This window comes from Quercus robur, chromosome 1 (genome assembly GCF_932294415.1).
Source record: "Quercus robur chromosome 1, dhQueRobu3.1, whole genome shotgun sequence".
Classification (NCBI taxonomy): Eukaryota; Viridiplantae; Streptophyta; class Magnoliopsida; order Fagales; family Fagaceae; genus Quercus; species Quercus robur.
In genome coordinates this window covers 18,147,619-18,162,774 of record NC_065534.1, presented here as the reverse complement: position 1 = coordinate 18,162,774, position 15,156 = coordinate 18,147,619, and the positions used below count along the sequence as shown (strand labels likewise).

The 15,156-nt window shown below is 37.5% G+C and overlaps 1 protein-coding gene and 1 non-coding gene across 2 annotated transcripts; one reads left to right on the top strand and one right to left on the bottom strand.

The window, feature by feature from the left end:
* Positions 1-2,879: 2,879 nt before the first annotated feature.
* On the top strand, positions 2,880-2,952 carry TRNAR-ACG (transfer RNA arginine (anticodon ACG)). The gene has a single exon. It is a non-coding gene; the product is annotated as a tRNA-Arg (tRNA).
* A 10,061-nt stretch (positions 2,953-13,013) lies between these two features.
* On the bottom strand, positions 13,014-14,870 carry LOC126723982 (cytochrome P450 94A1-like). The gene has a single exon (XM_050428022.1). It carries the CDS (start codon positions 14,703-14,705, stop codon positions 13,080-13,082), a length of 1,626 nt encoding a protein of 541 aa, XP_050283979.1. The 5' UTR covers positions 14,706-14,870; the 3' UTR covers positions 13,014-13,079.
* Between the last annotated feature and the right edge of the window lie 286 nt (positions 14,871-15,156).

Here is a 15,156-nt window from a genome sequence, read left to right as displayed (position 1 = left end):
AAACATCTTTAACACGTCAGAATCTCTAGACTCCTTCTGCACTACTAGGCCAGAGTCGGAGGAAGAGAGAAGCGAAGTGTTTGGAGACTAGAAAGCAACTGACTAGAGTTTTGGGCTCTAAGTCTAAGATTTTTTTTTGAAGATAGAGACCAAGAGAGCGTCTGGTAATCGATCAAAGGGATTATCTTCATGTTAGAATCCATTGCTTGGATAGTAAGGAATGAGATCCGGAAAAGGTTATGATATTAGAGCTAGGTTTTATGTAGTGGAGAGAAGACGTGTTGGTATTAATAATATGTACGAAACATTCAACCGAAGCTACGTAACTTTTTTACCTTCAAGCTCACGTTGAAACAGGCTCAAGTTCGAACGATTATCTTAATGGTTAGACTTGGGCTCACAAATAAAGATGAGCCCAAACTATAATAGGTCCTTTACGATATCACCGATTCACTCCAGTTTTTAAAAACCGAAAATTTAATTAATTTAAGCCCAAGTTAACAGAAGCTTTTCAGACTATTTCTAAGATTTTTTTTTTCAAATACAAGGTAGAAATTCTACCCTAACTTAATTTAAATATTCTCTTATAGAGAATGCTTCTAAATATATATATATATATATATATATATATATTTTTTGTATTTTTTTAGATACTGTCTAAGGATATTTCTAAATTCTAAGTATGTGTTTTTTTGTTCTATGTATCTACCGCACAAATATTGTTTTGTTTCCAAAACATTAAAAAAAAAAAAAAAAAAAAAAAAAAAAAAACTACCTATATTGTCACTTCAAACCGATTTAAGCAATGATGAAAATGGTTTGGGATTTTTTTATAAGGTGTGTCGATTTGGAATATATTTTAGGTATACTATATAATTAAGTACTAATATTTAAGAGTTTTATTTATATTAAAAAAAATTCATATCTGGCCCCGAAAATTGAAAATCAGCTTTTTCACAGAAAAAAAAAAATGAAAATCGGTTCTTTGAAATTGAAGTTTGACTACAAAAATTCAAAATTAAAGTGACCACTTCATTCATATATGTGGCGAGTGGCCCCATTCTAAAACAAAAACAAAACTCCCTTTTGTTACCAAAACCAAAAAAAAAAAAAAAAAACCTTTATTTAAGGAAAAAATTGAGTTATGATTTATTATAATAATGTGTTTGGTATAATAGTTTGGTTTTTTGCTTATTTGTTTCTTTGAAATCCAAAATTAAAAGAATGAGACTTCAATATTTGGATATTGTTGTGTTGTCTAACTCCATCTAAAAGATTGTTTCTAAGGCTCTGTTTGTTTTAATGTAAAATATTTTCAAATGTAAAATATTTGCAAGCGTTTGGTTATTGTTGTGAATTAAACATTGCAAATATAAATCAGTCACCACTAGCCACCATATACCCGGCCACCACCAACCATTGCAAAAACACACCCACTGTAATCCCATCCAATCAGCTACTGTCATCCACTTACCTAAACACCAAAGAGCCACCAGAATCACCACCGACTATTCAAAAAATAGCCGTCAAAACCACCACCAACCACCACCAAAGATTCAAAAAACCGCAACCAACTACCAAAAAAACAACCACCAACTACCCAAAAAACAACCACCAACAACCCAAAAATCCATATTAGAAAGGCAAAAACACCCACAAAACCATATCAAAAACTTGAAAAGAAAACCCACGAATATAGAATCTAATCTAAAAATCCAACAACCCAGCAAATCTAGCAGTGGCTAGATTAGAACAGTCACTAGCAAGATCAGAGCTACCACCAAAAACCCAAGCCGCAGCTCAACAGCCAAATCTCGATGGATTTTGTGAGAGAGACGAGAGGAGAGAAGAGGTGTGGAGTTGGTCTACGGGTGGCACCGTAGGTGGGTGGCGCTGTTGGTGGGTGGCACCAATCTGTGGATGGTGTCGGTCAATGGGTAGCGCCAATGGGTTATGGGAGAGATGGATTGGTGGGTGAGAGAAGCAATGGGTTGGGTTGTGACTTGTGAGAGAAAACTGAGAAGGAGAGATAGTGTGAGAGTTATTAGGATGAGAGTTAGTGAATAAATGTAAAATGTTTTATCAAAATTTTAAGTGTAAAATATTTTACACATATTTGTGTAGGTTAATTTGGTTGACTAAAAATATTTTACTTTTGACTAAATATTTTATTGCAAAACAAACACCGTAAAATAAGAAAATATTTTCCTACAAATATTTTACATCGAAACAAATGGAGCGTAAAAAATTGTTTTGGTCCTTTTTTGGGTCCTTAGAATAATAACTTTATAATTGAATATCATTATTAATGATAAATTTTCTAAATTGTAAAAAAAAAAAAAAAAAAAAAATTAAATATTAGTTTAATGAACATGCTGTAGAGTTTCTTATTTTGAGTTTGGCTTTAATCCTTTAATCCTTGAGAGGTACGCTTAATCTTTTTCTAGAATAGATTATATTTGTTTGTTGATAAACAATTTTTATCCATAAGAATTCACAAACAATGGAAATCTACCATTGATATAATTTTTTTTTTTTTAAATTTTAAAAAGTTGTCCTACTAATTTGTTTATAGAGTGATTGCACTTATACTTACTTTTTCATTTTTTATTGCAATTGTGGAATGAGCATTTTAAATCGTAAATACCATCAAAATATTCTAACAAACTTTTGAATTCATATTTTGGTCCCCTTTAATGTAAATGGGCAAGTATCAATATTCTTGGGCCAATTAAAATATTCCAACAGGCCCAAGTTCAAACAACTCGGTGCACTCTAGGCTCAAAAAACTTATATGAGTTGACAAACAGGAACCATATAAATTAATGAGATTGGTGTGCGCGGTTTTGTAAATTGAAAATAGAGCAGTCCGTCAGCTTGACTCCATGGCCCAATGGATAAGGCGCTGGTCTACGGAACCAGAGATTCTGGGTTCGATCCCCAGTGGAGTCGTTTCTTGCATTTAATAAATAATTTTTTAACCTCATTTCAGTGTTTCAGCTTGGACCCTACGACAAGCCTTACCTCCACAAAAAAAAAAAAGAGAATTTAGTGGCTCAAATTTTGATATACAATGACAATACACCACCCCTTGTCACCAATGCTATAGAATTCGTTTTCCAATTCCAATCATGGCAATTGATGATGAGGATTGAATCTGAATATTCTGGTTAAGGCAAATATTATGGGTTTTTTTTTTCTTTTTTTTTTGGGTGTGTGTGTACTTCTCCCAATTAGCTAACCACTATCATCTTTTTGAGCTACACAAAAATTCCTAATTTCCCATTATCATCTCAGTGGTCACCTATCTGTTATATTTCAATTTCTCATCGATTTAACGGTCTCCTGCTGAAGAGGTAGAAATATAGATGCATTATTCGACCAAGCAATGTACATATATAATTATATATGCATTATGCCAGAAGCAATAATATTCTGGATTAAGAAAACTTGGGGAAGTAAAAAACCTGGAAAACAGCATCATTGGAGTGTCTGAACATTTTGGCTTCTATGGGCTAAACAATTATTAATAATTCAATACAATACCGCTGCCTTAAAAAAGTGTTATATTTTGGAACTTTGGGTGTTTAATTTGATGCTCACCACATGATTTCCTGCATACCTTTGATGTGTCAATCATTGCTGGATCAACACAGCCCGAGGGGCTTGTTTAAAGAAGTTTTCATTTAAATATAAGTTTGAACATGTGTCTATTTGAAGTATTGACATGTGTGTATTTTTGTAGAAGTTGCTGCAATTTAAGGAAAACAAATTGAGTTATGCTTTATTATAATAATGTGTTTGGTATAATACTTTGGCTTTTTTGCTTATTTGTTTCTTTGAAATCCAAAATTAAAAGACTGAGACTTCAATATTTGGATATTGTTGTGTTGTCTAACTCGATCTAAAGGATTGTTTTGGTGCTTTTTTCGGTCCTTAGCATAATAACTCTATAATTGAATATCATTATCAATGATAAATTTTCTCAATTGTAAAAAAAATTTAATTAAAAAATTAAATATTAGTTTAATGAACATATAGTAGAGTTTCTTATTTTGAGTTTGGCTTTAATCACTGAGCTATCCAGGACCAAAAAGAAGGTTAAGGAAGGACACCATGCTGAGTTTAATGATGGCTTAAGCAAGGGTGGACATTCGCAGGGAGGCCAGAACTCTTGGGGGACTCCTAAGAAAACCTTCAAAGATAAATTGGTGGGTGAGATTCCAGGAGCTTATGCCAAGGCATTTGACTTCTCGGACCTCATGGATATGGAGGCGGATTCAGATGAGGAGGTGGAAGAGCTCCGTGAGGGGCTAGCGGCGGTGCAACTCACGAGGGAAACCAAACTTCGTATCAGAAAACTGTGGTCTAATGCGTTGATCATTAAACTATATGGCAGAGTGGTAGGATTCAATTTTCTCCAGAGTAGACTCAACCTACTTTGGAAACCGACTGAGACATTGGATTGTGTTAATCTTGATAAAGAATTCTATTCAGTCAGATTCTCATTGAAAGAAGACATGGATGCAGTTCTGAAAAATGGGCCATGGTTCATTGGGGGTCACTTTTTATCCATTAGGCCATAGGAGCCATTCTTCAAGCCAGCTTATGCTAGTGTCTCGTCTATCACGGTCTAGGTTAGATTGCATGAGTTGCCTATGGAGTTGTATGAGATGGAAGTGCTTAAACAAATAGGTGAATCTATAGGGAGAGTACTTCAGATTGACTCCCATACTGCCATGGAAGCCGGAGGGAGGTATGCAAGACTTTACATACAATTAGATATTAACAAGCCGCTTATCAACACTGTCCTTATAGGAAGGTTTGAACAACCTGTGGTCTAGGAAGGGCTCCATAAGCTTTGTTTCTCATGTGAAAGGATAGGGCATAGGAAGCATGCCCACTCACCATTGAAAGACCAGAGACGCCGGTAGAGGGTGGTCTGATGAGAAGTGGAGCGGATAATAGTACGTACCAAGGAGCAAACCAAAGTGGAGTGCATGACTCGTCCTGTACTTTAATAGGTAGTGGCATAACGAAGGACAGAGGTGCTGGCACAGAGGATGACAAGTACGGACCTTGGACGTTGGTGACACATAGAAAGCCTGGGCAGAAGAGGACAAATACTTCTGTTATCTCTAGGGACCATTCAAGCCACGAGTTGGGCCAAACTGTACATGGGCTCAGGCAGGAGCCAAATGGTGAAATAAGAGGTTAGATTGATATTAATAGGAGTGCTGAGGTCATTGGGCCATTGAGTGTGGGCCGAGAATCAAACTTTGGTGTTAAAAAGGTGGACGAGCAACTGGATATCTAATCCAACCCTTCAGTTAAGGGCAAAAAAGACATTGCGAGGAGTAGGGCAACTAAGTGGATGTCTAAGTCAGATACAGGGGGAACGGGAAAACACATTCCAAACACTACTCCTATTTGGAATTCTTAGGGTAAAAATGGTGACGGTGAGTGCTCCATTGATTGCTTCCAATTCACAGCAAATGGACGAATCAAGATGGGCCATCAATCTCGACTGCAAGGTTGTGGAGATTTCGGAGGTGGTTATTGCAGAGATCAAAGCAAAGCCAACGCATGTGATGGGATGGTTCGACAGGAAGCTGGCAATAGCATGGAGAAACATTTCTCGATTGACGGAGGACAGTGCAAGGTTGGGCTTTCTGCCACTCATGGATCCAACTTGGGAAAAGATGCCGAATTCGTGGTGGCAATTCCTGGTTGACGGCTTGTCTCCAGAGGAGGAACGAAGAAATGTGTGGAGGGGGTGCTTCCCCAAATGTCGTAGGTTCCAGTGTTGTGCAAAGAAAACACAGTGGAGACACACTCGAAGAGAAGGATGTTAAAAGCTCAACCCATGTCCACCTCCATAATGGGGAATCGACATTGCATGAATATTATCCAAATGTTCAAGCCAACTCTAGAATTCAGCATCTGTTGACTCTATGCCTAGGGAAGGGAAAGACAAGAGAGATGGTGCCATTGATGGGATGGAATTTGAGGAGGGAAGCAGAGATTTTCCTCCTCCGAATGAATGTCCTACTCCTTTTCATCAATTAACCATGAAAATTATAGTGTGGAATTGTAGAGGGCTCTGAAGCCCAACTTTCAAAGTCATGTTAGGGAGCTGACTAGGAATCATAATCCTGTTATTTTGGTAGTCATGGAAACACGGATTAGGGGAGACAGAGCAAAGGAAATTACTGACTGTCTCCCATTTGATGGTGCTATCCATATGGATACGATTGGATATGCGGGTGGCATTTGGCTATTATGGAATTCAGATAGAGTGGAGGTTGTGTAGCTCACAAGCACGAAGCAAGAAATATATGTCGAAGTCAAGGGATTACCTTCTAACCTTTCTTGGACTTTTACTGCTGTGTATGCTAGACCTAGAATTGTTGAGAGGCAGGTGTTGTGGGAAAATCTTTTAAAAGTTGCTAACCTCCATAATAAGCCTTGGATAATTGCGGGTGACTTCAATGAGCCCCTTGCAGAAGATGATAAATTTGGGGGTAGGTCGGTTAGCATAAACAAATCACTGATGTTCAAGGAATGCCTTGATAAGTGCAACATGGTGGATATGGGTTTTAGTGGGCCGAGATATACGTGGACGAATAGAAGGGAGATCAATAGTCTTATCCAAGAAAGAATTGATAGATTCTTTATGAATCTAAGCTGGTGTCTGCTCTACCCGGCTGCTAAAGTGTTGCATTTAACTAGGTGTCACTCGGACCATTGCCCCGTGCTGATGGAAACCAACCCCAGAAGGCAGTTGCATCTCACTAGGCCCTTCAAGTTCCAATCCTTTTGGTTGTCTAATCCCTTCTTTCCTAATGTGGTGAATCAGGCATGGCAGCAACCAAGGAAGCTTATGGAAGCAATTGAATTCTTTTCCAGGCAGGCCAGTTTATGGAATAAAAATCAGTTTGGGAATATTTTCCAAAAAAAGAAAAGAGTATTGGCTCGACTTGATGGGGTGCAAAAAGCTTTGGCCAATCAATTGTCATCCTCGCTAGTAGCTCTGGAGAATCATCTAATTAAGGAGCTGGATGTTGTGTTAGAACAAGAGAAAGATCTTTGGGCCCTTAAATCCAAAATTAATTGGATGATTTTGGGGGATAGGAACACATCCTTTTATCACGTTTCAGCTTTTGCTAGAAGGAAACCAAATTTTATCATTGCAATTAAGAATGATGAGAGGGAATGATTGACTAAGGAAAGAGAGGTTGCAAATCACATCAGAGAAGGATTTATTAAAATTTACACTACATCTCAGGAGGCAGCAACCTGAGACTTCAGTTATAATTTGCAGTGGCAACCCAAGCTCTCGAATGAAGAGAAAAATGGTATTAGCCACATGGTGATGAAGGAGGAAATTGGAGTTGCTCTCTGGTCCTTAAAAGCCTTTAAAGCCCCTGATCCTGACGGGCTGCACGTCGGATTCTTCCAAAGATATTGGCTTGTTGTGGGAAGGTTGGTTAGTGAGGAGGTGCTTGCTGTTTTTAGAGAGAAAAAAATTCCGGAGTACCCAAATAGAACCAACGTTGTGCTCATTCTAAAGACCCAAGGGCTTGAATCCATTGTTAGTTAGCACCTCATAAGTTTGTGCAACTCAGTGTATAAGGTAGTCTCCAAGATTTTGGTTGGAAGAATTAGACCCTTGTTAGATTAGCTTATTTCCCCATGCCAAGCGGCTTTTGTGCCAGGTTGGATCAAAGTTGATAATGCGATTGTCGTGCAAGAGATTATTCACACCATGGGGAGAGCTAAGGGAAAAGGTGGCTATATGGCTCTTAAAATTGACTTAAAAAAGGCATACGACAAACTCGAATGGAGCTTTATAAAGGGTATGCTGATTAGATACAATTTTCCCGACAACCTCATTGAGATCATAATAAGTTGCATATCATCTGTTTCGACATTGCTTCTTTTTAATGGAGGGAGTCTCGAACCTTTCAGGCCTTCTAGAGGTATAAGGCAGGGAGATCCACTGTCCTCGTACATTTTTATCCTATGTATGGAATTCTTAGGTCAGCTCATTCAAGAAAAGTGCGAGGTTAAAGTGTGGTGCCCGGTCAAGGCTTCTAGGAGTGGTCCTTCCTTCTCCCTTCTTTTTTTGTCGATGATCTAGTGCTCTTTGCTAAGGCCAATGCGGAGAATTGTAGTGCCATCAGAGAGGTTCTCGACACTTTTTGTAGGTGCTCCGGGCAAACAGTGAGTGATACTAAGTCCAGGGTATATTTTTCACCAAATATTAATCAAGATGATAAGAACGCTTTTAGTGATATCCTCAGCTTCCATCAGACGGAGAGTTTGGGGAAATACTTAGGCTTTCATATTAAGCATCAAGGAAACAATAACTAGGACTTTGGATTTGTGTTGGACAGAGTGAAGAGTAAGCTTGCGGGTTGGAAGGCTAACCTTCTATCCATGGCCGGGAGTGCAGTTTTGATTCAAGCTTCATCTTCAACGATATCGACATATATTATGCAAAGTAACTTGCTGCCTGGTAAGGTGTTGGATGGTATTGATAGGGTTAACATAAATTTCTTGTGGGGATCAACTGAAAATAAGGGGAAAATGCATTGGGTGGGTTGGAGGAAGGTTACAAGACCTAAAGATGAAGGAGGATTGGGGCTTCAAACAACAAAAGGAAGGAATACATCGCTTCTAGCAAAGCTGAATTGGAGATTCCATACTGAAGACAAGGTCCCGTGGGCTAAGGTTCTTAGAATGAAGTATTGCAACCCTCAGAGGCTAAACTCGAGAAATGCAAGTAAGCTTCCTAGTTCTAGAATTTGGAAGGGAATATTACGAGTTGAAGAAAACTTTAAGAAAGGAATTAGATGGCTTCCGAGCTTTGAAAGCAATCTGGAATTTTGGAATGATAATTGGACTAATTTCAGCCCTTTAAGGAATATCATTCAAGGTCCTTTGTCTAGAGAGGCCTCCAATTTAAAGATTAAGGATGTGGTGGGTTATACTGGCAAATTGGATTAGTCTTCAATTCAAATAACCTTTCCGGATAAGGTTTTTAGAGATATTAAGGCCATTCCAATCCCTTTCACTACCAGATTAGAGGATAGGTTGGCCTGGAAGTACTTGGCTAAGGGGGCATTTTGATCTTACGAGTGCGTACATGCTTGCCATGGATTCCATGAGGGATGCTCCTTTCAAAGGAAAGTGGATTTGGAAGTTGTAAACACTATCTAAAATTCAAGTTTTTGTTTGGAAGTGTATGCACCATAGTCTCAAGGTCAATTAGTGCTTATTGGACAGAGGGTTGCAAGTTGAGGCTTGGTGTCCTCGGTGCAATCGTGAAGTAGAATCCATCCTATACATGTTGCGTGATTATCCCTTTAGCAAAACTGTGTGGCATCAACTTGGAAGGCGGGTAGACAACTCCAACTTCTTCACCTTGAGTCTTCAGGAATGGCTAAACGCCAATGCCACATCTAATCTTCACCACATATCAGGTCCTTTGCCTTGGAATCATGTTTTTCTATTTGGTATTTGGTTGCTTTGGAAAGATAGGAACTCATGCATTTTCAAAAATAAAAATCCAAATCCCAACTTGGGCAAAGAAATTGTGGATCGTGCCTCAGAGTATTTTTTTCTTTGCAAACAATTCTCTGGTCATGACCAAAAGAATGATCCTGAAGAGCATCAAATGGGAGAAACCGAGGGCTGGTTGGCTCACCTTGAATATTGATGTCTCGACAACAAGCAACTCTGGTTTAGTGGGTAGAGGTGGTCTAATTAGAGATGAAAAAGGTGATTGGGTAACAAGGTTTGTAAGGAGGATTGGGAATACAACAAGTTTCATGGTAGAATTATAGGCTCTTCGAGATGGACTGCAGTTGTGCTTACAAATTCATGCTCATTCTGTCATTATTGAGTTAGATGCTAAAGCCATTGTGGATGCCTTTAACTCACAAACTTATTCTAATACTATTGTATCCTCTATTATGGATGACTGCAGGCACATGGTTACCCGGATTCCTCAGAAGAGTTTTAGACATATTTACAGGGAGGCAAACAAGTGTGTAGACTACTTGGCTAGATTAGGCACTTTGCTTGAGAGTGATTTTATTGTGTTTTCTAGTCTACCTGTGGACTTTTCTAGTATTTTGGAAGCTGATGCCAATAGATTGTATGTTAACAGGCTCTGCCCTGAACCCTTATTTGCTATTTAGTTTTTAATGAATTTCCCTTTCTACCCAAAAAAAAAAAAAGAAAAAAAAGAAAAAGAAAGAAAGAATCTAGTGGCTCAAATTTTGTTTTACAATAGACCACCACTTGTCACCAATGCTATAGAATTCGTTTTCCAATTCCAATCATGGTAATTAATGATGAGGATTGAATCTGAATATTCTGGATAAGACAAATATTATGATTTTTTTTTTTTTGGGTACATCTCCCTATTAGCTAACCGCTATCATCTTTTTGAGCTACACAAAAATTCCTAATTTCCCATTATCATCTCAGTGGTCACCTATCTATTATTTCCAATTTCTCATTGATTTAAAAGTCTCTTGGTGAAGAGGTAGAAATATAGATGCATTATTCCATCAAACATGTACACACACACACACACACACACATATATATATATATATATAGGCGAAAATAGCCAAATACCACATTTTGGCAAAATTTGTGGCAAACTAACACTGTTTCAAAAATATTTAGCAATCTACCACTTTTTTAGTACTCGAGTTCCACAAAATTGAGTTCTAAATAGTACTTGAGTTCAGTGAACTCGAGTTCCTAGTGAGTCGCTAGCATGACACTACTGACCAGGAATTTGTGTAATTAAAAAAATAATGTAGTACTCGATATTACTGAAATCAAGTACTTCTTTATAGTACTCAAGCTTCATACAGTCGAGTACTTCTTTTTTTCTTTCTTTTTTCTTTTTTTCCCCTTTTTCTACTTTTCATACAGTCGAGTTCTTTTCTATCTCTCTGTCTCACGTAGTGACACTTTTTTTTTCTTTTCTTTGTCTCTTCCGTAGGAACTCACTTTTGCAAGTCAAAGAAACTTATCAAGTCAAAGAAAATGGCAAACATTTATGGCCAAAGAAAAGAAGCATGAATTTGGTTTGCATGTCAAGTGTTGTTCGTGACCATCTTCTTTGATAATTCATAAAGAACATTTAATGCAAGCTCTTGCATTTCTTCATGGATGAAACTTCTTGAATATCATGCATCTTCTTGACATGGGCATGCAAGCTATTTAATGGTTTGTTGGCTAATGTCAAGCCACTAAGTTTGATTATTCAAGCTATTCAAAAAAAAAAAAAAAAAAACTCAACTGCACTAAGCTCGAGTACTATAAAGAAATATTTGATTTCACTAATATTGAGTATCACATTTTTTTTTTTAATTATATAAATTTTAGGTCAGCAGTGCCACACTGGCGACTCATTAGGAACTCGAGTTTACTGAACTCGAGTACTATTTAGAACTCAATTTTGTGGAACTCAAATACTAAAAAAGTGATAAATTACTAAATATTTTCAAAACAATGCTACTTTGTCACAAATTTTGTAAAACATTATATTTGACTATTTTTACTCTGTATACATATACACACATTATTCCAGAAGCAATAATATTCTGGATCAAGAAAACTTGGGAGTACAAAACCTGGAAAACAGCATCATTGGAGCGTTTGAACATTTTGGTTTCTATGGGCTAAACAATTATCAATAATTCAATACAATCCCACTGCCTAAAAAAAAGTGTTATAGTTTGAACTTGTGTTTGATTTGATTAGACATGGCAAAACGGGCGGGTCGGGTCGGGTTCGGGTCGGGTCAATCGGGTCACGGGTCAAACGGGTCACGGGTCAAAAACGGGTCATTTTAAGCGGGTTGAAAACGGGTTCGGGTCAATCGGGTTGCGGGTCGGGTCGGGTTGGGTCGGGTTGACCCGTATTTTTCACATGAGATTTTTTATTTTTTATTTATTTTATTTTTTTTATTTTTTTATTTTTATTATAAAGAAAACAATATGTATTTGTCATTTGGATAGTTATGCAACATATTATTTGATGTAAAATGCATTATTTTGAATTCACTACTTATATCATGAATAAACTCAGTTAAACTTATTAATACTTATTCAATAATTTTAAAATTATACAAATCCTAACATTGCTATCTAAAACAAAACAACACAAAGATAAGTAAAACAAATATACAAGTTTTATTTTTACACAATATCAACATTCCCAAAAAAAAAAAATTACAAATGACTTATTGGATAACTCATTTGATAAAGAATAAAAACATATAAGAAAGTTACAATTTTAAAATTTAATTTTATAATCTATTATCAATTGTGGTTGACACTCTATTTCAATTTGAGATATACATTAAAGTTTGATTGCTTACTTACTTATACCTAGTCTCTTTTATGAAGGTCATATCATTGTTAAGCAGCACACACTCTAGGAAATATCATAATTTATTTTGAAAAGCCATTTATTTTGAACATAAATTGTTAAAAAATAGATCTAAGCATTCATAATTTATGTTAATTTGATACTTTGGCTTTACTATTTTCACACTTGTGAATGTGTCTCACACATATTTACAATTTTAAATCTGTTTTTAACTTTATTGTAACCAGATTATCTTGGCATGTACTTTGCTATTTGATATCTAAAAATCTTTACTCATTATAGAATGCTCAATCATTTATTTTTCAATTAATTTGCATGCAGTTATGTAAATGTATCAATTGTTTCCTTAAAACTCACAATAAACAATTAAACCAATATTGTCTTAATTTCACTATTTTTTTTTTACCAAAAAAAAAAGTTTTAAAAAAAATGGTTCGGGTTCGGGTCGGGTCGCGGGTCGGGTCGGGTTGACCCGCACAAAACACGGGTCGGGTCACGGGTCAACCCGTTTTTGCTTCGGGTCAAAAAAATCGGGTTCGGGTCGGGTATTTTTCGGGTCGGGTCGGGTCGGGTCGGGTTAGAAAATTCTGACCCGTTTTGCCATGTCTAGATTTGATGCCCACCACACAATTTCCTACCCGCCTTTCATGTGTCAGTCATTGCTGTCTCCTCTTTATCCTCACAGGCAATCCACCTCTCATCTTAACTAGTAGTGATAGCATGTAAGGCGGGTTCATCATCTTCTCTGGACTCGCACCACCATCAATAGCCATGATCTCAAACTCAAACATCAAAGCTGCCACCACAGACTTCATCTGAACATAAGCCATCTCTTTACCCAAGCAAATCCTGGGCCCACAATGAAACACAGGGAACCTAAACTGATCCGACGGCTGAAAATCCCCATCATCATTTAACCATCTCTCAGGCCTAAACTCCCTACAATCCTTTCCCCAAATCTTCTCCATCCTCCCCATTGCATAAGCTGAGTAATCACAAAACCAGCCCTTTCCCACGTAGGTCCCATCAGGCAAAACATCATCATCCACCGCTAATCTTGACTCCATCGGTACAGGTGGGAACAACCTCATTGACTCGGTTATGGCTGCGTGTAGGTAATGGAGTTTCTTTAACTCATCATAGCTGAGAATATTACCGCACTGTTTTCCTTGCACCATTGATGAGTTTGACAACAGCTCTTCGTATATTCGTTGCTCACATCGAGGATGCCCTGAGATCAACCAAAAGAACCATGTCAAGGTCGTCGAGGTTGATTCACTCCCAGCAAGTATGAAGCTTATGACTATATCTCTCAAGAACTTCCTGTTTTGTTCTTTGTCTTTAAAATCCTGTGTGTTCAAGCTCGAGGAGTACATGAATCTCGATAGCAAGTCTTGATTTCGAAGTGATTCTTCACTGCCATCTTGTTGTTGTTCTTCTTCTTCTTCTTTGGACCTAATGATTTCCATTGCGTAGTGGTTGATCACTTTTAGTGCTTCTTTGTATCTCTTTTCGGAGCCCATGTTGAGAAACCTCTTGATCTTCCATATTATAGGCAGTGGTGACAACATCCTTAAAGAGCTAATCTCCACGGCAACATTGAAAGCTTTAACAAAGTTAGAGCTTGGCGAGTTCTGATACATGTTGTCGGAGGCTAAACACGTGGGGTTTACACCAAAAGCAACGTGGCATATGTTGTCAAAACCGAACCTTTGCAACGCGTCTTGAAGATCAATGACTTTATCTTCGTTGCTAGAGAGGTAAGGAATGAGGGAGTTCGAGATTTCGGAATTGACAGTGAAAGAAATGAAGTGTTTGAGTGATCTGGTGTTGAATTCATGACTTGCAATCTTGCGTTGAAGAGTCCAGAGATGACCGTCGACATTGAAAATACCATCACCAAGGAGTTCATTGAGGACGCTGTAGAAGCGAGAGCCTTTGATGTAGTTTGGGAAGTTTAGGTGGAGGAAGTGTTCGAGGTTTGTGGGGTTTGCGGTGCCGATTCCATGGGAGAGGTCAAGGAAGGAACGGACTCGGAGAGTAGAAGATGGGGTTTGGGAAAGCATATCGGTGACCCAATCATGGAATCTATGGCGGTTTCGAAGGAAGCCTGGGAGGTTTCCAATTATGGGGTATGATTGTGGACATGGGGTTTTGGAATGGGGATGAGAGTTTGAGAGGAAGTGGAAGATGATGAAGATGAAGATCAGTGGGATGAAGAGGTAGCTGAGAGATAAGGTGGTGAAGAAGGGAATTAGAGAAGAAGGGTTGAGGTCCAACATGGATTCTTGTTGCGAGAAGGGCAAAGCCTCAATGAAGATTAATGTGGAGTTTTTTTTTTTTTTTTTTGAGAATCAATTAATGTGGAGTTTTGTTAAAAGAATTAAGGCCTTTTAAATTGTAGCCAAAAATGCTGTCACACATACTGTATTTTACACATTCATGTGGTATTGGAATGGATAAGACTTTTTTCGATTAATCAGGATTGATAATATGCCTACAACCTATTTTGTAACATTTATATATATATATATATATATATATTTTTTTTTTTCTGGAAAGAAAACTTTTATTAACAAAAAGAAACAACAACAACTCAGCCTAGGCAGCCTGCACCAAGGTGAGATTAGCAAAACTATCAAAAGAGACAAAAAAAAAAAAAAAAAAAAGAAAAAAAAAAAGAAAAAAAAAAAGAAAAAGAACTATCAAGAGGCCACTTAGCTAGAGTATGAG

Bases quoted from the DNA above. Each gene is read 5' to 3' on its own strand.
- LOC126723982 (XM_050428022.1), bottom strand. From the start codon at position 14,705: ATGTTGGACCTCAACCCTTCTTCTCTAATTCCCTTCTTCACCACCTTA.